General features: G+C 40.3%; 1 protein-coding gene across 3 annotated transcripts in view; it reads left to right on the top strand.

Annotated features, from left to right (window-relative positions):
* The window catches only part of MCPH1 (microcephalin 1), a 242,280-nt gene that overhangs the window by 35,169 nt on the left and 183,957 nt on the right, over window positions 1-23,154 (top strand). For all 3 annotated transcript variants that reach the window (XM_003271408.4, XM_030812415.1, XM_030812414.1), the window contains exons 7-9: window positions 1,229-1,318; window positions 3,566-4,732; window positions 14,273-14,382. In XM_003271408.4, the coding sequence (XP_003271456.1) occupies window positions 1,229-1,318; window positions 3,566-4,732; window positions 14,273-14,382 (1,367 nt within the window). The remainder of the gene's footprint in view (window positions 1-1,228; window positions 1,319-3,565; window positions 4,733-14,272; window positions 14,383-23,154) is intronic.

The following is a 23,154-nucleotide window of genomic DNA, read 5'->3' as shown; positions in this document are numbered from 1 at the left end:
CAAAGACAAAAACCAATGACTTAAAATTGATAGAATTGCCTTTCTGTGTCTTGCCTAGTTTAGAAGTAGGCAGTCAGGGCTGGGATGCCATTCCATGGTGTCTTTAAGAAACTAGGTTCCCATCTTTCTGTTGTGCCTGCCTGGCTTTTCTTCCAAAATATATGTGCCTCCCAGCTGAGCCATCTCCTTTTGACAGCCTTACCAGACATCTATCCAATATTCCTGTCTAATTCCATTGGCTGGAATGTGGTCATATGGCCACCGCTTTTGGAAGCAAGACTGAAATGTAGTCTTGACTGGGATGCATTGCTGTCCTGATAAAATCAAAGTTCTGTTGTTAAGAAGAAGTGAGAATGGACATTGAGGTAGATAACTAGCTGTGTCCCAGGTGGACATCCAAATTGTTTCAATGTGCAATTATGCATATAAACTAATTTGCCTTAAACTTTACTTTTTCTATTACTTTGCCATGTTAATTTTGCTACTTCACTGCATCCAGCACAGTTTAAAACTTAACTGAAAATTTTATGTGTGCTTCCCTTCCTTATCTTGGTTTATTCTCTGTTTTGCTGCAGTTTTCTCAGAAAAGTGTCCTTTTGAGTCTCTAAAAAATATCTTCGGATATGAGATCCAAACATTTCTTTCTTTTCTTGACTATTGTATGAACAGCCTTTGAAGATAATACTTACGACCTTATTGGTTAAGTCACTGACATCCTAAGTGTTTTCTATGAAACGTCTAGGATTTCTCAACCCAGCACAGCTGACATTTGGGTCTGGGTATTTCTTTGTTGGGGGCACTGCCCTGTGTGTGGCAGGAAGCTCAGCAGCATCCCTGCCTCTCCCCACTAACACTAGCAATGTACCCACTGCTCTCCCTCACTGGCAACATCCAAAAATGTGTCCAGACATTACCAAATATCTGCTGGGACCCCACGTCCCCTGTGGTTGAGAAGCAGTGCTCTAGTTTTAGAGGTAACTATGATGAGCATCCTTGAAGAAAAAGCCATGATTATCAAACAAGAAGACTAAAATAGACTGGAAATGTTCACTTAACTCTGTTGAGCTTCTGATTAGATTCAGGTAAGTTGACTTTAAGATCCCTTCTAACTTTGTGATTGTAGGATTTAGTAGAATCACCTATGAATAATAGGAGGACTTCCTATTGGCTTCATCTGCCAAGAAATACTGAAACTTTATCTAATGCAGTGTCTTGGTCCTGTTTTTAGCTTCCCAAATGATTCAGCAGTCTGATGATAATCCAAGTAACTCTCTGTGTGAAGCACCTTTGAACATTGCACATGATGCTTTGTGTTCAGGTAAAATTTCTATTTTCCTTTCTGTGATATATTTAAGTTTTGAGAATAATATGATTTTCTGATTTAGAATTTCATGTAGCAACTTCTGATGAGTAAAATAATTAGTTAAAACTGGAACTTCTAAGTCCCCCTGAAATTAGGTATTATAATAAAATTAAGGCATGAGTTAAACTTCCTTTTTGGTTCCTATAGGTTTTTTTTCCTAGGCATTTGCTTTCTTGCTACAGAATCCATTGCTCATTTTAAAAAACCATTGTGATCGTATATGGACTAATCTGTATGCAGTTTAAATTACATAGAACTGAGGTCAGAGCTAAGGAAATGTTGTTTCACACAATGTATAATTAACACAAGGAACTTGTTATTGAACGGGGTCAGGGAAGTATGTAAAGATTGCCGATAAATAGAGGATTTCTAATTACAAGCAGAAAGAACATTGGTAAGAATTAATGCAATTAGTTACACGATACGCACATACTTATTTTTTAATGTGGGAGCCCTTGTTTGACTTAGGATGATAATTTTTCATGATATCTTCTTCTGATCAGATTTCTTACAGTTTTCTCACCTAGCCCTCGGTAGGGCCCAAATAAGTAGCAGTGACCCCTACAAGTACTATGTTTGAAAGTGCTTGAGATGTTATGGAATATTTATATGAAAGCCACAGCAATGACAAAGTGCAAGATGGTATCGAGATATTAGAAGTTTCAACCAAAGCCTCCTTTCAGCGCAGGGTTAATCCTTGTACTCTCATCTCTGTGTGCTGGAATTATTTACCCATTTCTCTTAAATAGTCTCCATCTTTTTATTTTATACTTGATACATTTATTTCCTAGAAGTTGGAAACAAGTGATAATAATAGCTAACATTGATTTCATTTTTGTTGTGTTGTAGGCAGTCCTCTAAGTGTCTTATTCACTGTTATCCCATTTTATTCTCCCATTAGCCTTAAGAGGTAGCTTCCATCACCATCCCATTTTGCCAGTGAAAAACCAGGACACAGAGGTCAAACAGCTTGTACAAGGTCATGTGGTTTGTGAATGGCAAACCCAAGCTTCTAACTTAGGCAGTCTGACATCACAGTTTTCACTCTTAGTGACATGTCACATTGCTTATTGGGTTTTTGAAAAGTGTGATAAAACATAAAACAGTTTTAGATGCTGAATATATCTTATTCAGCATCTAAAATTAAAAGTGACCTTATTTCCAACTACTGCCTTGAAGACACACATGGTGCCTCCTGCTCACGGGGCGTCCCTCCCTTCCTGGGGCACAGTTGGAAGGGAAGCTTTGGTGGTTACCTATGTTCTTCCTTTTTAAATTAGAACTTTAGCGATTTCAGTCACAGAGTTACCTCCAAATTGAGTGATTTCTACAAAACACAGGCCCTCCACCAGCAAGTGCTGAGCCCCTACTGGGGGAGCCAGCACAGGACTAGAGACTTCTTCATATTCGTTCCAAAATGAACAGACCTCTAGTAGCTTATAGCATAGTGATGGGCAGACACCCATGTAACCACGGAGCAGTATGATGCATGATGTTGTGTAGCAGAGGGGGCAAGGCCAGGGGAGACCTGGCAAGTTCAGTGGGAGAGTCCCAGGGATGTTGACAACCCAGGTGGGTTTTGAAGGATGAATTGTATTTACACAGAATAAAGTGTGGAGGAAAGGGCAAGGCCCGGAGAGTACAGAGGAGTATAGAATTTTCAGGAGGTAGCAGCAGGTTAGCATTACTCTCAGGAAATGAGTAATCTATATAAGAGTTGAAACATTAAGGCCTACCAAATGGCTCACTTTTGAATATAAATGTAATATGAGGACTTTACTGGAAGACAGGGAAGATAAAGGTGAGCTATTCATGCAAGACTAGAACTTTCCCCAGACCTTACAACAGTAGTTCTTAGGTTTTAGAATTATTGATCTGGAAAATTTAGTGACAAACTATGGATGCTCTTTTGGAAAATGTGCACATGCATATGGAAATTTGCCTAAAATTTTTAGAAGTTTGTTACCCCTCTTCTCTATCCCCACCACTATCCCATACACCCATCAAAGCCCAGGTTCTCTAGTTAAAAATACTGGCCTAAAATGGACGCTTAAATGGAAATGAGAAGAACCCAAATGTGGCTAATAGTCTTCTTAACTAATAGCTGCACTTTAAAAGTATTGTTTTATTGGTCAACTGAAAGTTGAATTTAGAATAATTTAAACCACTTTTAAAAGTTAGCTCTCCGTTAATGTTTTCTAGATGAATCCTTTGCTGGTGGCGTACACTCATCTTTTGATGATCTTTGTGGAAACTCAGGATGTGGAAATCAGGAAAGGAAGTTGGGAGGATCCATTAATGACATTGAAAGTGATATGTGTATTTCTTCACTTGTATTGAAAGCAAATAATATTCATTCATCACCATCTTTCACTCACCTTGATAAATCAAGTCCTCAGAAATTTCTGAGTAATCTTTCAAAGGAAGAAATAAACTTGCAAAGAAATATTGCCGGTAAAATAGTCACCCCTGACCAAAAGCAGGCTGCAGGTATGTCTCAGGAGACGTTTGAAGAGAAGTATCGTTTGTCTCCTACGTTATCTTCAACAAAAGGCCACCTTTTGATACGTTCAAGACCCAGTAGTTCGTCAGTAAAGAGACAAAGAGTATCACATGGCTCCCACTCACCTCCAAAGGAAAAAAGCAAGAGAAAGAGGAGCATCAGGAGATCTATCATGCCGAGGCTGCAGCTGTGCAGGTCGGAAGGCAGCCTGCAGCACGTGGCGGGACCTGCGCTGGAGGCTCTTAGCTGTGGGGAGTCTTCATATGATGACTATTTTTCACCTGATAATCTTAAGGAAAGGAATTCAGAGAATCTTCCTCCCACATCTCAGCTGCCATCAACCCTTGCTCAGTTCAGCTGTAGAAGTCTTTCTAAGAAGGAGAGAACAAGCATACTTGAAATGTCTGATTTTTCCTGCATTGGTAAAAAAACCAGAACAGTTGACATTACCAGTTTCACAGCAAAAACCATCTCCAGTCCTCAGAAAACTGCAAATGGTGAAGGCCGTGCAACTTTGAGTTGCGTGACTTCTGAGGAATCCTCTGCCCCTGAAGAAACCCTAAGGTGTTGTAGACAGGCTGGGAAAGAAGACGCATGCCCAGAGGGAAATGGCTTTTCTTACACCATTGAGGACCCCGCTCTTCCAAAAGGACACGATGGTGATTTAACTCCTTTGGAAGGAAGCCTTGAAGAAGTGAAAGAAGCGGTTGGTCTGAAAAGCACACAGAACAAAGGTACCACTTCCAAAATATCAAACTCCTCTGAAGGTGAAGCCCAGAGTGAACATGAGCCATGTTTTATAGTTGACTGTAACATGGAGACGTCTACAGAAGAAAAGGAAAACTTACCCGGAGGATACGGTGGAAGTATGTGAATCTCCTTTTCCAAGTCACCTTTGCTAAATAAACATGTAACACTGCATCTGTGTTTTAAATTTATCACAGCTTTTTCATAACTTAAATTATTTCCCCACTTACCCCTCTTTTTACTTAAAGAATGTGTATTTGATCATTCCGATGATAAACTCTTTAGGAATAGATGACTTGCTGCCTTCTGGAACTTCTAGACTTATTGGTCAAGTCTGTTATGAATCTATTTCTCCAAGACTTTTCCTTCTTATAGGTCAAAAGGATAAGTAGTACATAGCGTGAATAACTGAGGGGAGTGAAGTCTTTTTCCTTGTTCCTTTGGAGTCTTGCGCTGCAGCGTGTGTAAAGATGCATAGAATAGAGAGTTTTTAAAAACCTAGGTTCTTAATAGTGAGGGTATTTAAAGAAAGATATTAAGGTAGCTTAAGCCATCAATTGTATCAAAGAGAAAGTGTGAAAAAGTACATTTAGAAATCTGTTATCAATACTGATTTTTCAAGAAACTTTGGTCAGTGTTAATTATGAAGAAACATTTAAACATTTTTGCTCATTTGTAACAGTCCTTGTTTGACTTGTACTTATTTTGCTTGAAGCATCACTTGAAAAGATTTATTCCTACTCATAATTTAATTGTAACTATAATAATAAACTATATCATTATAGCAAAAGTCACAAGAATAAAAAAGTTTGCACTGAAGTTATAAACACAAATAGGTTCCAGCAACCAAAATTGAAGAAATCTTGAACTTTGACTGTCTTTACCTAAAGATTAGGTTAAAATTTGAGTAAGAACGTATTCACTCTGCATGACTTGTCTGCTCTGCAAATGTTTTAACTGCCTCTTTGAAGGCGGAGAAGTCACGGTAGGGTTTGAAATCATCACAGATGTGCTACATACTTTTTCCTTGAGTATACACTCCCCAAAATTGTTTCACAAAAAGAATGAAAATAATTTTGTATATTTTTAGCCTGCTATTAATATCTTGGCTTTCTGAACATATATTAAATTTGACAAGAAACTGTATTTTATGTTCCATTAGCCTTAGTATGTGTTTTCAAAATATTTATTTTAAAATATTGACTCAAAAGTTAATATAAAACAATAATTGTGTAAAATTCTTTTGGTAGTTAAGAATATCCTATTCTGAAGTTTACATTCTCCTTCTTTCCAGTTTTCATCTTGTGTATTTTTTAAGCTTTTGAATAATAATGACATGCAAATGTAAATTAAGTGGGAAAAAGCTGGTAGCAAACAGCGTGGCATGGCCTAAAATCCCCATGTTGTCGGGAGTGTGCTAGTCGTCGGAAGCAAGTGTGTTATGTTCTGGAACACTACCCCCTGCGTCGACAGCCTCTGGGGGTGGGGGTAAGTAGAAGGGGATGAGTGGCCAGCACTAGTTGACCCATGGCACCCTGGTGGAGATGGAGACGTTTTTTTGCTCAGTGGTACAGGCCATCAGGCAGGGGTTTCCAGGCAGGGCCCTGGTGCAACACAACATTCTGTGTGCCCTAGTGTAAGAGGATCTTCTAGAGTCGTCTGCCTTACTTCATGCCATTACAGAGAGATGGGAAGTCATTGGGTTCTAGGACATAAAAAGACCTACATGTTGGCTAGCCTAAATCTAACCCTTTTATTTTATAGTAATAAAGATTCATCAATGTTTTAAACTGTCCACTGTCAGCCCCCCGGATCTCAGGTAAACCAACTCTCTTTGGGAATCTACCTTAGAAGATGAAACCCTAAAGCCTTCCCTTTCAGTGTCAGGGATGCACACTCTATACCTGGTGAAATTGTGGAGGAGTGAAAACTTCTGTACAGCAAACTGTACCTCCAAATCTTTAATGTCCAAATAAAGGGCTGTTTTCCATTTCAGTTTTCAGTTCACTTTTACTTGTTGCTGTTGCCAGTATCTAAGATAGAGTGTAAAAAAGGTTTCAAAAAGTTACAAAGAGCTTCAATACGTTAATAGAATGGAAACTGAGCGAGAAACAGTTTTGTTTTTTGTTTTTTTTTGAGACGTAGTCTCGCTCTGACGCCCAGGTTGGAGTGCAGTGGCACAATCTCGGCTCACTGCAACTTCTGCCTCCCGAGTTCAAGCAATTCTCTGCCTCAGCCACCCGAGTAGCTGGGATTACAGGCACCCGTCAACATGCCCAGCTAATTTTGTTGTATTTTTAGTAGAGATGGGGTTTCACATCTTGGCCAGGCTGGCCTTAAACTCGCGACCTCATGATCTGCCCTCCTGGGCTTCCCAAAGTGTTGGGATTACAGGCGTGAGCCACCGTGCCCGGCCAACAATTTTGTTTTCTAAAATCTTTAAAATCATTAATTTTTTTCTTTTTTACTTTTTTATTCTCTTAATTTTATAAACAGTACACAGATACATACCCATTATAACAAAGATTGCTAAGAAGACTAGAATTTCCCTCTCCTCACTTGCCTCTTTTCATTAGTTCACTTCCTAACTAATGAAAGACATGCACTCATTGTGTCTCAGGTGCTTTTCAAGTTTGTGGAGACATAGCAGAGAATGAAGCAGCGTGCACCTTCATAGAGGAAGACAAATACTAAATAAGTGTATAACAATGTCAGCTAGCAAGCAGTTAATGATAAAAAGAAAAACAATAGTGCGTTGGATAGATAACGTGACCAATGAAGCCTTCCCTGAGAAGGTGACAGCCGATTACAGGCCTGAGGAGGGAGAGGGAGCCTGTGACTCTGTGAAAATCCATGTTTCAGCTGGAGGTAACCGAAGGAACAAATGTCCTGATGGAGAAAAATGCTTGCAGGAGCAACGGGGAGGCCAGTACAGCAAGAACTTCCTGAGCTGGAGGAAGGAGGTTGGAGAGGGGTAAGAGCTAGATCTTTGGGACCTTCAGGGTGACAAGGCGGGCAGCTGTTTTGTTTTGAAGTGTGATGAGAAGCCATTGGGGCTTTTGAACAGAGGAGCAACCTAATCTGATTTAGGTTTTAAATGTAACCATGGACACTGAAGAACAGACTGTGGGTTGGAGTGTTTGTCTGCACGAAGCAGTCACTCTCCACAGTTTAATATTTCCTTCCACACATTTGTGTGTGTGTGTGTATCTACAAGCATACAAATGCAAATAGATATTTTAAGAGAATTTCTGGCATACATAGAATTATATTGCCTTAAAAATTGCTTTTTACAAAAGCAGTATGTCATATATTATTGGTACCAGTAAATCTTCATTTTTTAATAGAGTCTGTATGTGGGGTCAGCACAATTTTTGTGTAACAGATCAGATAGTAAGTTTATTAGGCTTTGTGGGCAAAGAGACCAAATCAAGGTATGTAGGTGCTCATGTAGATGATTACATAATGAGAAAAAGACATTTTCCACAAAATTTTTATTGACACTCGAATACAATTTTTTTGTAATACAGGTCTATTAATGAGAAAAATAAAATAATTTGTGGGGGGAATAATAACATTTCATTTAATTGGAGTTCAGACTGAGTGCTCCCATCACCTACATTGATTGCCAATGTTTATTAAGGCTGATATATAATAAGATAGATTTTACGTATTTCACTTTTGAAAATGCCTTTTCACACAGACAGATACTGCTGATTCCATGTCAGTCCACAATTAGACAATTTTCATTGAGCATCTTCATTGCTTAGAAGACACTGATGGAATTCTCTTAGATTCTTCTTTCGATGCCTGCCTCTTAGTATGTCCTTATATTGCAGATTCATCACTTGTAATTGAAAAATAGGTTGAAGCTCCTCAATCGTGCAGTTAAATGGGTTTTGAAATAGGAAATTCCAGCCAGGCATGATGGCTCACGCCTGTAATCTCAGCACTTTGGGAGTCCAAGGTAGGTGGATCACTTGTGTTCAGGAGTTCAACCTGATCAACATAGTGAAACCCCATTTCTTTTTTTTTATAGCATGAATAGTTCTTTATTTCTTTTTTATTATTATACTTTAGGTTTTAGGGTACATATGCACAATGTGCAGGTTTGTTACATATGTATCCATGTGCCATGTTGTTTTGCTGCACCCATTAACTCGTCATTTAGCATTAGGTATATCTCCTAATGCTGTGCCTCCCCTCTCCCCCCATCCCACAACAGTCCCCGGAGTGTGATGTTCCCCTTCCTGTGTTCATGAGTTCACATTGTTCAGTTCCCACCTATGAGTGAGAACATGCGGTGTTTGATTTTTGTCCTTGCGATAGTTTACTGAGAATGATGGTTTCCAGCTTCATCCATGTCCCATTTCTACTAAAATTACAAAATTAGCCAGGCGTGGTGGCACATGCCTGTAATCTCAGCTACTTGGGAGGCTGAGGCAGGAGAATCACTTGAACCCAGGAGACGGAGGTTGCAGTGAGCCGAGATCATGCCACTGCACTCCAGCCTGGGCAATGAGAGTGAAACTCCCTCTGAAAAAAAAAAAAAAAAAAGGAAATTCCCTTTGCTCTTGCACTCAGTCTGAAAAATGCTGCTGTAGTTTGGGCTTAGGAAATATGTCCACAGCCAGTTTGCATGGGAATGGAGATCTCACTTCTTGTTTTAACCTTTGACGGCACAAGAGAGAATTGTTGCTTATTTGTGGAAATGTGTCCCACCTGACCCTTGGCACTGTCAATCATAGCTCTTCAACCACCGGAAGTCAGTTTGAATTGCCAAGTAGTTAAAACCGATTGGTCATCCTGAACTAGTGCACAGCTTGCCTCCTAGTTGCTTTTCACGAAGGAGACACAGTGGTCCTATAGGTGCGGTGTGTTCACTAGCAAAAGCAGAAAAGTCCTTCACATACCCCACTTGTCCATGGGTTTGATATGGATTTTCTTCTTTGCTGTGTGTGATGGATTTTTACATGTCAGCACCTTGTACACGTATTGTGAGCTTATCTGAGCAATTCGGTCATGTCCAACTACCAGGGTCTTGTTCATCGATAATAGTCACCAGTTGTTGGAAGTCGATGACGCTTCACTACTCTTCTACCATCTATCTACCTGATCTTGTTGAAGGCAAGTCTCAGAAAGACATTTATTAAACATTTATTGGCAGGCAGTTAGGAAGTGGTCCACAAAAGTGACCAATATACTGAAGGCCCAGTTCTCTGTCCTTTAGTGCAGTGTCCATAGTCATCCATTTTGGCTTTTAACAAAGCATCTAATATTGATCTGGAGGATTTACAGGAGTTGGGGTTTTTTGTTGTTTTCTTGAGATAGGGTCTCTACTCTGTCACCCAAACTGGAGTACAGTGACATGATCGCAGCTCACTGCAGCCTCAACTTACTGGGCTTGAGTGATCCTTCCACCTCAGCATCCTGAGTAGCTGGGACTACAGATGCAGGCCACCACACCTGGCTATGTTCCCCAGGCTGGTCTCCAACTTCTGAGCTCATGCAGTCTGCCCGCCTCTGCCTCCCAAAGTGCTGGGATTACAGTTGTGACCACTGTGCCCAGCCTATGGTATAATACATTTTCCAAATTCTGAGCATTCAAGAGGAACTGTGAATTACTATTGTCGCAAATAAATAGATAGACATATATTCATTATGTTAAATTGTTGCACTTTTGACTATTCAAATAATTCACAAGTGTATTAAGAACCCCGTTTCCCATAGCCTGCCAGCCTAACTTACTAGGGCTGCAAAACTAAGCAATCCTAGCAACTTGATGTGGGTTAGTTAGTCTTAACAGAAGGCTATTGACCATTTAACTGTTTGATTCATTCATTCATTTACGTATTCATTTTTAATCAGTCAGATGTTTACTCCGTATCTACTACGGCCAATGTATAAACATTGAGAGGTAAGGTTAATAGAAAACTCTGTCCCTTGCTTTAAAGAACTTAGCTAAGTAGGGAAGGTACAGTCAAGATACTTTACACACAAGTATCAGGAAATTCAAAAGTCGGAGCAATTACCTTCAGTGGGAATTAAATTTACACACATAAAATTGATACTGGAATGATCTCTACAATGATTACAAAGGATAAAATTCCACATTATCTATTGAAGAATGTTGTTTTTTTTTTCAGAGTGAACAAAGTGAACTTGATATTTTAATAGATTAATATGAGTACAGTCTCTTGATAGCGGAGTTTTACTTGTGTAGAACCCATATAACTTGCATATATCCCAAAGGTATCTCCGTAAAGGAATTTTTCCTAAGTGTCTTTTAAGGTTCTTTCCAGTTTTAATATTTTGCATACTACATTGTAAAATAATTTCATATTCAAATTTTTGAAGCTTAGAAGAAATTTCTCATTGGACAATGTTAAGTGTATATTTTTACATGTTAAAATTAGGGATTGTTCAGCCTTCAGAAGCCTTTTCAACCCTTGACTCTTGCATAGTGACTTGTATGAGTAAATACTAATTGTTTAAATGTATTACTAATATTAGCATTATTAGTCTTAATTCTGTATCTTGGAAGTAGGAAAGTAGGATGTGGAGGAAAATAAATGTTAAAAATAAGAGTAATTTCTTCGGCCTTAGCTCTAGACAAAATTTGACATGAGCCAAGTTTCTCCTACAGTCTTTTCATCGTCCATTTCTTCATCTCTCCCTTTCGTAGTATTTAAGTTACGTGTGTCCTTATACTGTCTTGCCCTGGTTCTGGATCCAAAGTTATCATATTAGACATTTTCTTCTCTCTTCCCTCAGTATCAATACTTTTCCTTAATCTTGCTTATCTCTGTTGAGTAGCTGAAGGTTGTGATTTAACTAGTTCACACTGTGAGCTGAATGAGTGACCATTTACTAGCTTTCATTGATGTGTTTGCATTTTGGTGGTATTATTAATCCAAACTAATTTCCAAATGGTGAAATTTCAGATAACTGAAAGACAAAAATGTGGGGGCTGTCAGATTCATTTCTGTATTTGATCATTTTGTGAAAAAGAAGTCAATGAATTGTGTGTGTAATGAGGTTGGGAGGAAAATGAGAGGAAGCTATATGGCTTTCACAGGGAAATGCTGTGGACCAAGTTGTGTCCTTTGACCCCCACATTTATTTATTGAAGCTCTAACCCTCAGTGGGATAACATATGGATAGGGCAATCTTTGGAAGGTAATTAGGTTTAGATGAGGTCTTGAAGATGGGGGCTTCATGATGGGATTAGGACCATTATAAAAAGACCAGAGAACTGGCTTCCTGTCTCTCTGCCATGTGAAGACAGCAAGAAGGTAGCCTCCTTCAAGCCAGAAAGAAAGCCTTCACCAGAACCCGGCCATGGGGGCACCATGATCTCAGCCTTCAGGCCACCCAATCTGTGATATTTTGTTATGGTAGCCCCAGCCGAAGAAGACAGACATTCATCCAACTGGTGTGTTTTGGACGAAGAGCAGCTAAAGGGCGCATGTTAGTTGGAATTCCTTGGAGACATTCAAAATAGATGTCCATTAGGTAGTTGGACATATCCATCCATACCTCAGCTGGGAGGTCAAGACAAGGTACAGAGAATTAGGTTTCTTCAGTAATGGATGACTTTATAGGAAGTGATGAAATCACATTGGGGAGTGAGAAGGGAGCTGATGACAACCCATGAAAAAACCACAGTTAGGAGCAAACATGAATAAAGAGTCATCCAAGAAGTGGGAGAGTCAGGAAGAGGAGAGTAGGTGTTTGTTTACAGACCTCCAGCCAAAAATGGTGTCCAACTAATCTTTCCACAGATGTTTTCAGAACTACTCAACTGCTTTGGGTTTACTGATGTCACTGTTAAAACACACTGGCAAATTAATGTGGCAGAGTTTATGAAATGTTTTAAACAATTAAATCATTTACTTAGATCATTTTTTGACTGCAGGGTTTGTGAAATTGTGAAAACATGTTGTTAACAATATCAGTCTTTCTTAAGTTTTAAAAGATTGCGTTGCATTTCCTAGAACTTTATGTTTATAAAATGCTTTACAGCCTGTTTCGTTGTTCGGCAAGAACTGAGGCAAGTGGTTATTATAAAACTTTTATTGAATACACTAGGAAGCTGCAAATTTATTCATGACTCAATAACAGAGCACCGCCTCCCAAATTGTCTCTAGTCCACTGCTTTTCTGATTTTGACACACTCATGCTTCAAGTAAATATTTGTTATTTAAAAAAGGAATAGAAGTGCATAGTAGATGTATTTAATAATTCAATTATTTTTAATCTTAAAGATGAAAAGGAGATTGTATTCATATTCTACCCCAGGGGATAAAGTGGGCCTGTCAGAAAAGTCAGTGCAAGTCAACCGTAAAAGATACCTGAGGAGGTACGGGATCAGTCATGATGTGACTGCTTTGAGTCTCGAGTGGATTCAGTATTAGGGATTATGGCAAAGAGTGTAGGTTGGTAGGTTTGTGGTTTAGAACTGGACCTTAAAATCTGTCCAGGGCCCAGGCTGCAAATAACAATTAGCCTGAATTCAGGAAAGTATTAACATTTTTATGCTACATCCTTTTTCACTGAGATAAGACCCTGTTTTTGAAAAGAGTGACAGTTTTTACCTTAGACTCTCCAAACTTAGTTATAGCTGGCTTTATAGCATTTTATCTGCAAAGAAGTCTTTCTCATGTTATATGATTTTTAATTTCTGAGGGCACTGATGTTAATTTCACCTTGCATTATATTTATTCATCTGCGTCTACATTGTCTATTGGGTTGTGAGCTCCCTAAGAGTGGGACTATATCGTGCATTTTGCATCTCCAGTTGGTAGATCATTAGCTATTTGTTAATCATTAGGTAATCAACAGTGCAGTTTGGCTATCGCCTGACTGGCAGGTTGTAGGCTGCTACATAACTTTTGCATCAAAGTTTGCATTATACCATTGAGACCATGTTATGGTCCATGTTAGCTCCTCCTTCAAAATCCCATCCAAGTCATAAAGTAGACAAACTGTTTGAAGCAGGAGGAAGGGTGAGAGTAAGAGGCACCCTCTGAGGCAGTAGATGAGTCAAATCAAAGTACACGTTTCACCTTTCATTGTGGGTTACTTAGGTCTACACAGATTAGCATCTAAGGAAACCACATTTCACTTGAATGAGTATCCTTTTGGTTTGTGTGTCTTCATGGCAAGACGCTGGTCTAAGGTGGAAACTTGGGGGGAGTAAAATCATCATCCATCATTTGTAGGTTGAAGCCTGAAGCTCTGTACTGAAGACTATTTTCTAGAAAATCTCAAACTGACCCCAAAACTTAGATTAATTATTGCCTCTAATATGGAACTGCCTACTCTGAAGAGCTGTTGTCATTATTTTAAAATCTAAGAATTTAAGTTTGAAGAGTGCGTAAGGTATGGGTATACATTTTCTTACATTATCAAATGGACAGCGTTGATGCTGTAGAACATTGCAACCTGATTGTTACTGACCATTAAGTGAATTGCTTGGGATATTGGAATGGAATAAACTGAAAGTTCTAGATAGATCTCAAAGAGCAAGACATACACAATTTATTTAAAAGGCCTATAACTTCCTGTTTCCATTATGCATAGTGATTTTTGTTTTGCTTAAGTTGTATTTAGTCCATGTAAAGTTCTAACTAATTTTTAATCCACTTGGGTTTTAGGTGTTAAAAATAGACCAACAAGGCATGATCTTTTAGATGACTCATGTGACAGCTTTAAGGACCTCATCAAACCTCATGAGGAATTGAAGAAAAGTGGGAGAGGCAAAAAGGTCAGTGTGTAAAAATATTATTTTAAGCTTTCAAATGCTGATACCTCATAATGTTCTTCTCTGGGTCAATGAAACATAAACGAGTCTATCTGACTTGTCTTTTGTTTTAAAAAATTGATTATGGGTAAATGCTGGAAAACTCAGAATATGAAACTGAAAGCATTGTTTGCATTCCAGACAAAGAGTTATTATTGATAGACCAAGCCTTCTCATATCACTTTGCTAATGCATTTCTTGTAAAAATGCCTGTAGCTTCTCTCAAGCAGAGAATGTTGGTTGTGCCAGTTTCTTGCCATTTTGTAACTGGAATAAATGTTTACTAGGTAGGAGGTGAAGAATCCAAACATTCATTCACTTTTGAACTAACCAAGGCTTGACCCCAAGCCATCAGAGTGAAAGGTTTATATACTAACACTGAGGTACACCCTTCCCTTTGTGGTTTTGGCTTTAAAACCTTGCTCTTCCTCTAAAAGACTCTGCTTATCCTCTTACATGAGTAATAGAATGAGGATTTTAAATTTTGTGATCATTCAATATCTACTTGCATTGCTTAAATTTAAAATTAGCCATTCTATATTATACCTTGTGCCTCATTTTTATGAGGCCAGGGGAGTATAATGTAGTGAAGCCTGAATTCAAAATGGTAGGTAAAACCATACCGATTGAAAAGCAACAGATGAAAAGAATGACAGGGTAGACGGGTCTGCATGGGCCTTCCAGGTCCTGATACTCAGGCTTGAACAGATGGGCGGCTGCACTTGACCTGCGGAAGAGAAATCTGACTCCTTTGCTTCTTATCTTGGCAATGGTTAAAAGATGTTTAAAATTACACAGATTTCATGAAAGTTGGCAGTAGCTTGTAGAAACTTAGATTTCTTTACTGGTGCTTTCTGGTTTGTCTCAGAAAAAAAAGTGGAGCAAAAAATGGAAAGGAACCCTATTTTCAGGTAAAGCAACAGATGTGGAGAGAGAGAGAGACTGTCGGGATCCCATAACATTTGTGGTGTGGCGACACCAAGGCACCTGCTCTACAATGGCGTTGCGTACTATGACTCCACTGCGGGACCTGCTCAACGTGCTGCCTCCCAGGGGTGGGGCCCTTCCTAGAATGCTGGCGACACCATGCCTGAGTTTGTGGTTTGCGTCCCTGTTTCTCAGTCTTCTTCCTACTGTTGCATGGCCACTTGACCTAGTTCCTTTGGAAAGAAATAAAGAACCAGTTTCCTCTGTATCTACTCCCGTTCCCCTGTCTCTCCTGCTGATGTGTCCCATGGCACCTGGTCCACAGCTCTGCTTTGTGCCCTCCCGCTTTGCTGACCCTTTACCCTCTGCCAGTGTCTGCCCATGGAAGCGGTGGTACCTCTCATCGTCTCTGTTGGTACTCTACGTTGTACCATGTCTGGCTTTTTTTTTTTAAAGTGCTCAGTAAATATTGAGTGTTGAGTTACTTGTTACTCACCGTAAAAAAACACTGTCCTGTCTGATCAAAAGGCATGAGGTTTGACTTTCTCATTCGCCCACAGTGGAAGTTACTGTTTCAGACGAGTGGTATTGCCGCCTTGTGCCTGTGATAGCCCTGGACCTGACGGGCTGGGTCTGTGGAAGCACTGGGTTAGAGACAGGCATCCTGGGCGGGAGTGTGGCCCCTTCTTCCTTATGAGGCATCTCACTGTAAATGGCATATGAATGGGAGATGGGTACCTGTTTGACCTTCTGGCATTCTTCTGTAGATCATATAGTAAGTGCTCCATGAATATAAGGTGCTATTATTGTCTTGAGTAATGATAAAAGAATGAGTGGTCAGAGAGGGAGACAAAATACAAAATTATAAATACACACCTCCATATCTGCCTTCAACAGCTGTGCTCAGGAATAAAAATATTTTCATAGATTAAACTGCCTAACTTGCTCAAATTTAAGTCTTCTTTTAAAAATATTTTAAGAGTGTTAGTAAACTTTGCCCTCATAATTTAGAATGTCATTTCTGAAAGGGATCCACCACTTCTGCTTCTGTGTGAAGAATCACTCAAAGCAGGTTTTAAATGCAGATTTTCTGGTCCAGGCATGGTGGCTCATGCCTGTAATCCCAGCACTTTGGGGCAGGCGGATCACTTGAGGTCAGGAGTTTGAGACCAGCCTGACCAACATGGCAAAACCCTGGCCAACATGGCAAAATCCCGTCTCTGCAAAAAAACACAAAAATTGGCCAGGCCTGGTGGTGGGCACCTGTAATCCCAGCTGCTCAGGAGGCTGCAGTGGGAGAATCAGCTGAACCCAGGAAGGGGAGGTTGCAGGGAGTCGAGATCATGCCACTGCACTCCAGCCTGGGTGACAGAGTGAGACTCTGTCTGAAAAGTAAATAAATAAATGCAGATTCTCTGGCCCCACTTGGGACCCTCCTGGCCAGCAGCTCCTGACCCCAGTGCAGCACCACGTCCTTAACATGGAGGGGATGAACACCTAGTGAGGGCGAAGAATCCACCTTCTGTATTGCGTCTCGCCAATAGCAGAAGGAGCAAGACCTAGGTTTCCCCTCTTTCACAGGATTTTCTTCCTAATCCATTCCTTATTACAGTTCACCACACAGCCTTTCCTTGAATGAATCAAAAACTCCTAATGCCCTAGGGTAGTGCTTCCTGACTGGGCTGCGCATTGGACTCACCTGGGGATCTGTAAGGTACGTGGCTGCCTGGCCCCAACCCCAGACATGCTGGTGTCATTAATACGGGGTGCACCCTGGCCACTAGGATTTTTTTAAACTCCTGAGGTGATTCTAATGCAAAGCAAAGTTTGGAAAATACTGCCTTGGGACTTTAGTAGAATTTAAACAAGTAATTTATCCTAGAAGAAGTTTCATTTGTTTCTAAACATTTCTCATGTAAACTTGTTTCATTTTTAGACTGTAAAATTAAAGACCAAGGCTTAAAATCCTGATTTGTGGGCTGGGTGAGAGGCTGAGGTGGGCAGATCATGAGGTCAGGAGATCAAGACCATCCTGGCTAAGACGGTGAAACCCCATCTCTACTAAAAATACAAAAAATTAGCTGGGTGTGGTGGCGGGCGCCTGTAGTCCCAGCTCCTCGGAAGGCTGAGGCAGGAGGATGCCGTGAACCTGGGAGGCGGAGCTTGCAGCGAGGTGAGATCGTGCCACTGCATTCTAGCCTGGGCGACAGAATTAAAATTATAAGCTTCTGACTAGCAGCTTACGAATACAATGTTAGAATCTCAACCGTTCTTTTTTTCCCATTAAATAGGTTTTACCTGTTTATTTTGTTCCTTGTTAGATTTCAAGATAAACTGTGTTAAACTGAAATTTGGAATGTAACATGGCTTTTTTTTTTTTTTTTTTTATTTGAGATGGAGTCTCGCTCTGTCACCCAGGCTGGAGTGCAATGGCACAATCTCGGCTTACTGCAACCTCCGCCTCCTGGGTTCAAGCAATTCTCCTGCCTCAGCCTCCCAGATAGTTGGGATTACAGGCGCATGCCGCATATTTTTATGTATAAGGATATGTTAAGGTATTAGATTCTATTAAGCACAAAATTGTTTCTATTTCCTAAAGAAAAAAAAATCTTGTAATTGAATATTAATGTTGAAAAAAGGAAAGTTTAGAGGAAATATCTTTCACCAGCTAATTACTGAAGCAATGCCTCTACTGGAATGGAGAACAGTAAGGTCTGGGCCTGATATTTTTATGTTTTCACGTGACAGCCAGCCTACGTGCTATTTCTGTAGTGAGGAAAATGGTCTGAAACTCAGATGTGTCTCATGTCCCTAATGACTTTCTTTTTAGTTCTAAATGTGGAGTAGCAGTTGCAGGTAGTATCCTATGTGGGCAGCCCTGCAGACAGGACCGTCAATCGATGAGAGCTGTCAGTCATGAGTTCTGAGTAATGTGAAGGTGCCGGGTAGAAGGTACAAAGGCGAGAAAGGTGGGAAAGCTTGGAGCCTGTGCGAAGAGCACCACGGCCTTGGTGTGGCCCGGGGATGGATGGGGAACCGCGAGGAGAGAGATACTGACTTCGGCCATGGCCAGAGGCTCTGGGGTTAGACTGTTCTCATCTTTGGTCTTCTGTAGGTTCATTGTGACTGTTGTACCAGAGTGTTGTTTTTATCGTTCACTTACTTGAGAGTCACAGGCCTTCCTGTCTTTGATCTGTTCTGGAAACTTATCTGCTGTGATTTCTTCTGCCTGTTTTCTCATGCCTCCATTGCTGGGAACGCAATCTCGTGTGCAATCCTTTGCTTCTATAGCCCATGTCTCATGATTTTCCTCTATTTCTTTCCTCTTGTATCTCCTTATTTCATTCTGGATGTCTTCTATTGATTTCTTTGCCATTGCACCTTTGACTCTTTTTAAGTCTATTCTGATGCTAAATCCACATATTGAGTTTTAACATGTATTATGTTTCAGTCCTTGTTATTCCATTTTATTTTAATTATTTTTTATAGAGACGGGGTCTCTCCACATTGGCCAGGCTGGTCTCAAACCCCTGGTCTCAAACAATCCTCCTACCTCAGCCTCCCAGAGTACTGGGATTACAGGCGGGAGCCTTCACGCCCTCTATTTGATTTATAAAAACCATTTCCAGTTCTCTGCCAAAATTATTAATCCTGTCTTTTATTTATTTGAACATATTACACATATTTCTTTTGAAATAACTCCCTTTTCTGGCTCCCCTTAATTTCTGTTTTTCTTGTCTGTTGTTTTCAATCATATGTTCCGTATCAATATGTCTGGTTAGTTTGTCTTTCTCTTCCTAGCAGAGACTGAGATGATCTGGAGCTGGGGTTCTGTCTCTGTGAGGCTGGCTGTCCCCAGGGAGTGTGGGCTTCTGACGCTGGTTCACCTCTTCTTCCATGGGTTTCTTCTTCCATGACTCACTGACTTAGTAGCTGGGCAACGTCTGCAAATAGCTGGGGCTTGTTTGTTTGTTTGCATCTTGTCCAGATTTTCTGAGGGCTCACAGTGAGGAGGCTATTTCAAACCACTTAGTCCACCATTCCTGGAGATGATGGGTGAATTTTAATGGCCACTTAACTTTTCTAAATAGAGTTTTGGTGTGAATCCTTCTCTGAGAAGAGAGCAGTAAGAGGCCAAGTCAAGAGAAACGATTTTTGAGATGAACACGTAGGTCAGTTTGCAAAAGACACACTAAACACCTATAATGACATTAATTCACTTTCTCTTAAAGACTGAAAAAAAATACGATTCCATGAAGAACGGTAGAATCTCAGAGCTATAACTTCCATTAGATTTTTTTTTGGTGTAATGCCCATTTTTAATGGCAAAAATCACTCTATAAATCAGTCAGAAAAAGAGTCTGTTTTTTTTTTAGACTTATTTTAAATATACTTGTTTCAAATTTGTTGAGACTTTATTTTTTTTTTTTTAGATGGATTCTCGCTTTGTTGTCCAGGCTGGGGTGCAGTGGCCCAGTCTTGGCTCACCACAACCCCCACCCCGCCAGGTTCAAGTGATTCTTGTGTCTCAGCCTCCTGAGTAGCTGGGATTGTAGGTACCCGCCACCATGCCTGGCTAATTTTTCTATTTTTTTTTTTTTTTTTTTTTTAGTAGAGACAGGGTTTTGCCATGTTGGCCGGGATGGTTTTGAACTCCTGACCCCAAGTGATCTGCCCGCCTCAGCCTCCCAAACTGTTGGGATTGCAGGCGTGAGCCACCACACCCGGCCTGTTAAGACTTTATTTTGAGGATCCAGTTAAGCAGTTTTATTACCTCTGTAATCTTCGCTTGCAGCATGTAGGTCATTGACATTGATAGTTATACATCTTTTCAGAGGGAGAAATAGAAAATATTATGACGAATTTTGACCTGTTTTCTTTGTTACTTGTTGAATATCGTCAGACACAGAACCCAAAGAAGCTATGTATAGATACCAGCACTCTGGTAGAAATACATGAATATATTTTTTTCTCCAAGTATTTGGTTAATTCTACTACTTCTGGATCTTGTTGTTCGAAATATTATTATCCTCAGCAAAATTTTTAATGCGAGTTATCAACAGGATAGCTTTTTATAAGTGGCTAAGTTTTAGAATCTCATTTTGGAGCCATCTCTGCCAATCCAGCTTGTTGCATGTGAAGGCAAGCTGTGGGTCAGAGCACAGAAATGTTTACAGAGGCTTTCCTAAGCCTGGAGGCCTGGAGAGATATGAAGGAACAAATAGAGCATACTTATTTTGATAGTGGTTTAAAAAAATTAAAGAATTACACACCAGATAGAATACTTAAATTCCTAAAAGTTTCTCAAATAGGGTGCAAAACAAATAAGTAATAGCTTGCATATGCTCTGATAGTTGCTTGTTCTTACATCTTTGCTAGAATATGATCCCATAAGGACATAGTCTATATCCTGTTAGTCTCTTAATACTCAGCAGGATATAGCATCACAAACAAAATAAGTGCTCAGTAAATATTTTCTGAGTAAATAAGAGATGCATTAATTTCCCTTTTACTTTTTCAGTGAACATGTTTAAAACATTTCTGGTGCTCTTAACCATCACTCAGTAATGACAGAATCATCATCATGTACTTCACTTATTTTTTAATATTCTTCCTAAACTTGAGAGACGGTCTTCTTTCAGTAAAAGATGGATTCTCTTCTCCAAGGTTGTGCATGGCAATGCAGTGTTGCTAAAGCGTTGCCCCCAGAGCCAGATGCCTGGTTTCAGTCCCAGCTCTGCTACTCACCTGCTGTGTGGGTTCCATGGTGTTGAACAAATTACTTAATATCTGTGCCTCTACTTCTTTGTGTATAAAACAGGGATAATATTAATAATAGTACCAGTCTCCTCAGAGGGTTTGTGCTAATTAATTGAGTTGAAACATGCAAAGAGTTTAAGATAGTACCTGATATATAGAAGTGCTCAAAAAATGTTAGCTATTTTCTTCAGCATAAACTTGGGTGAAGGTCATGTCTGCATAGTGACTGTGCTTTGTTTTGCAGCTATAACTTGAAGTAGAGTAGGTCTGTCTCACCTGCCTCCTCTTTTCCCACTCCCAGAGACCACCATGTGTCTGTAATGAAAATGACCCTCAAAATTCCGGGACAGTCCACACTGTGTCCCTTGTTGGACTTACTGACCACAGGCATGCCAGGGCCAAAATAGAGTCTTGGGCATGGGGTGAGGATAGGAGTATAGCCTTTTCTGAAAGCTGCTCCAGTGCTTCTGAGCTGACGGTTGGGGGTGAGATGTAGGCCATTAGCATGAAATTGTGGTCTGTTTGTTTTGGGGGTGAGATGTGGGCCATTAGCATGAAATTGTGGTGTGTTTTGGGGGAGAGATGTGGGCCATTAGCATGAAATTGTGGTGTGTTTTGGGGGTGAGATGTAGGCCATTAGCATGAAATTGTGGTCTGTCATCTCACCCAGGAGGCAGAAGACTGAGTTCTGCGGTCAAAAATACCTGCCTGGGGGATCTGCTTCCTCAGTTTTCGAGAGATGCTTTCCTCATCTCCAGTATTAGAACCTTCCTGAAAGAACGTGAGATCTTTGGGAGTTGTGACAGGGTACTCACAGCTGTCATTATTGAGCATTGTGACCTCTCTTTAGACTGAGTTTTCTATTTCTCAGTCATATGGAGATGCTGAAAAGAAAGGATATTTCAGAGAGCTCCAATCCTGTCTTTATGGCGGAGGCAGTAGATTGGGAATTACAGCTCATTTGGGTCTGGCTTCCCCAGAGAAGGAGCCTTGCAGTGGAAAGAAGATAAAAGGGTCCCAGTGGTGGGAATAAAAAGAGTACTAGATGCCCAGAGGGTGGGAAAGGCCTAGCCCAGATGCAGTGTGGCCAGGCCAGCTAGGGGCAGGAGGAAAGAGAGCTGCAGGGACACAGATGCCTTGCTGAGCAGAGAAAATAGAATACTTGAGCCACTTTTCATGTAAAATGCAGTCTTTTCCTGCCGTTTCCTGTCCTTGAAGTAAAAGGTTCTGGAATGAGTACTTCACTGCTGTAATGGAGACACGAATATTTTATGAATGCAGTTTTACAATTTGCAGTAATGCCAGGCCTTTGGCTGTTTTCCATTAGACGGTGCACTCGGCTGGAAGCATATACTCTTGTAGCTTTGATTTTAAATTTAACTTTCAAGTTGAAAGAGCAGTGACTCATCCAAAGGACAGGTGATATTTATTTATTTTTTCTAGAAAATGCAGCACGGGTATGTTGTTATCACACATTTAGGGGAATTGCCACACTTCCTCGAGGATGACACCCTTTGTAAATATCCCTGTAAATCATTTCCATTGTTCAGACCCGCTGTACGCGACAAGATAGGGCCTTTAGTGCCGAGCAGCCGGCCGGTGAGCTCTGTAAGATCGAAGGTGCCCTTGGTTTCCAACACAGCTGTTTCGGTGATCTGTAATTGCTTTGATAAATCACTTTTGGCAGAGTGTACCCAGAGCTGGCAGTGACGGGGATGTGCTGGTTGTAACAGGTGTGGGGTCCATCAGCAGATGTTGCTTGATGAAGCCATTTAAAAAACAGCTGCCTCTTGATAGCCTAACAGTTGCATTCAGCCCCCATTAGCACGTTGTTTTTTTCTTGTTATGTATGAGAGAAAATATTTCTACAGAAAACATTGAATAGGATGTTCAAAGAACTCCATCTTTTTAAAAATGTGTTTTCTTTGTTCAATAACTGATTTTGCATGCATTATAAATGTGTGGTTCAGAAAATGTCAAATGTGTTTTGGACTGGATGTGGTAGAAATGAGGACCAGCCAGGGCGGATCTCCTGTGCCTCAGTGCTCG

The sequence above is a fragment of the Nomascus leucogenys genome, chromosome 4 (genome assembly GCF_006542625.1).
Source record: "Nomascus leucogenys isolate Asia chromosome 4, Asia_NLE_v1, whole genome shotgun sequence".
Classification (NCBI taxonomy): Eukaryota; Metazoa; Chordata; class Mammalia; order Primates; family Hylobatidae; genus Nomascus; species Nomascus leucogenys.
The sequence above is the reverse complement of the archived record's forward strand: the minus strand, read 5'-3'. Positions and strand labels throughout refer to the sequence as shown.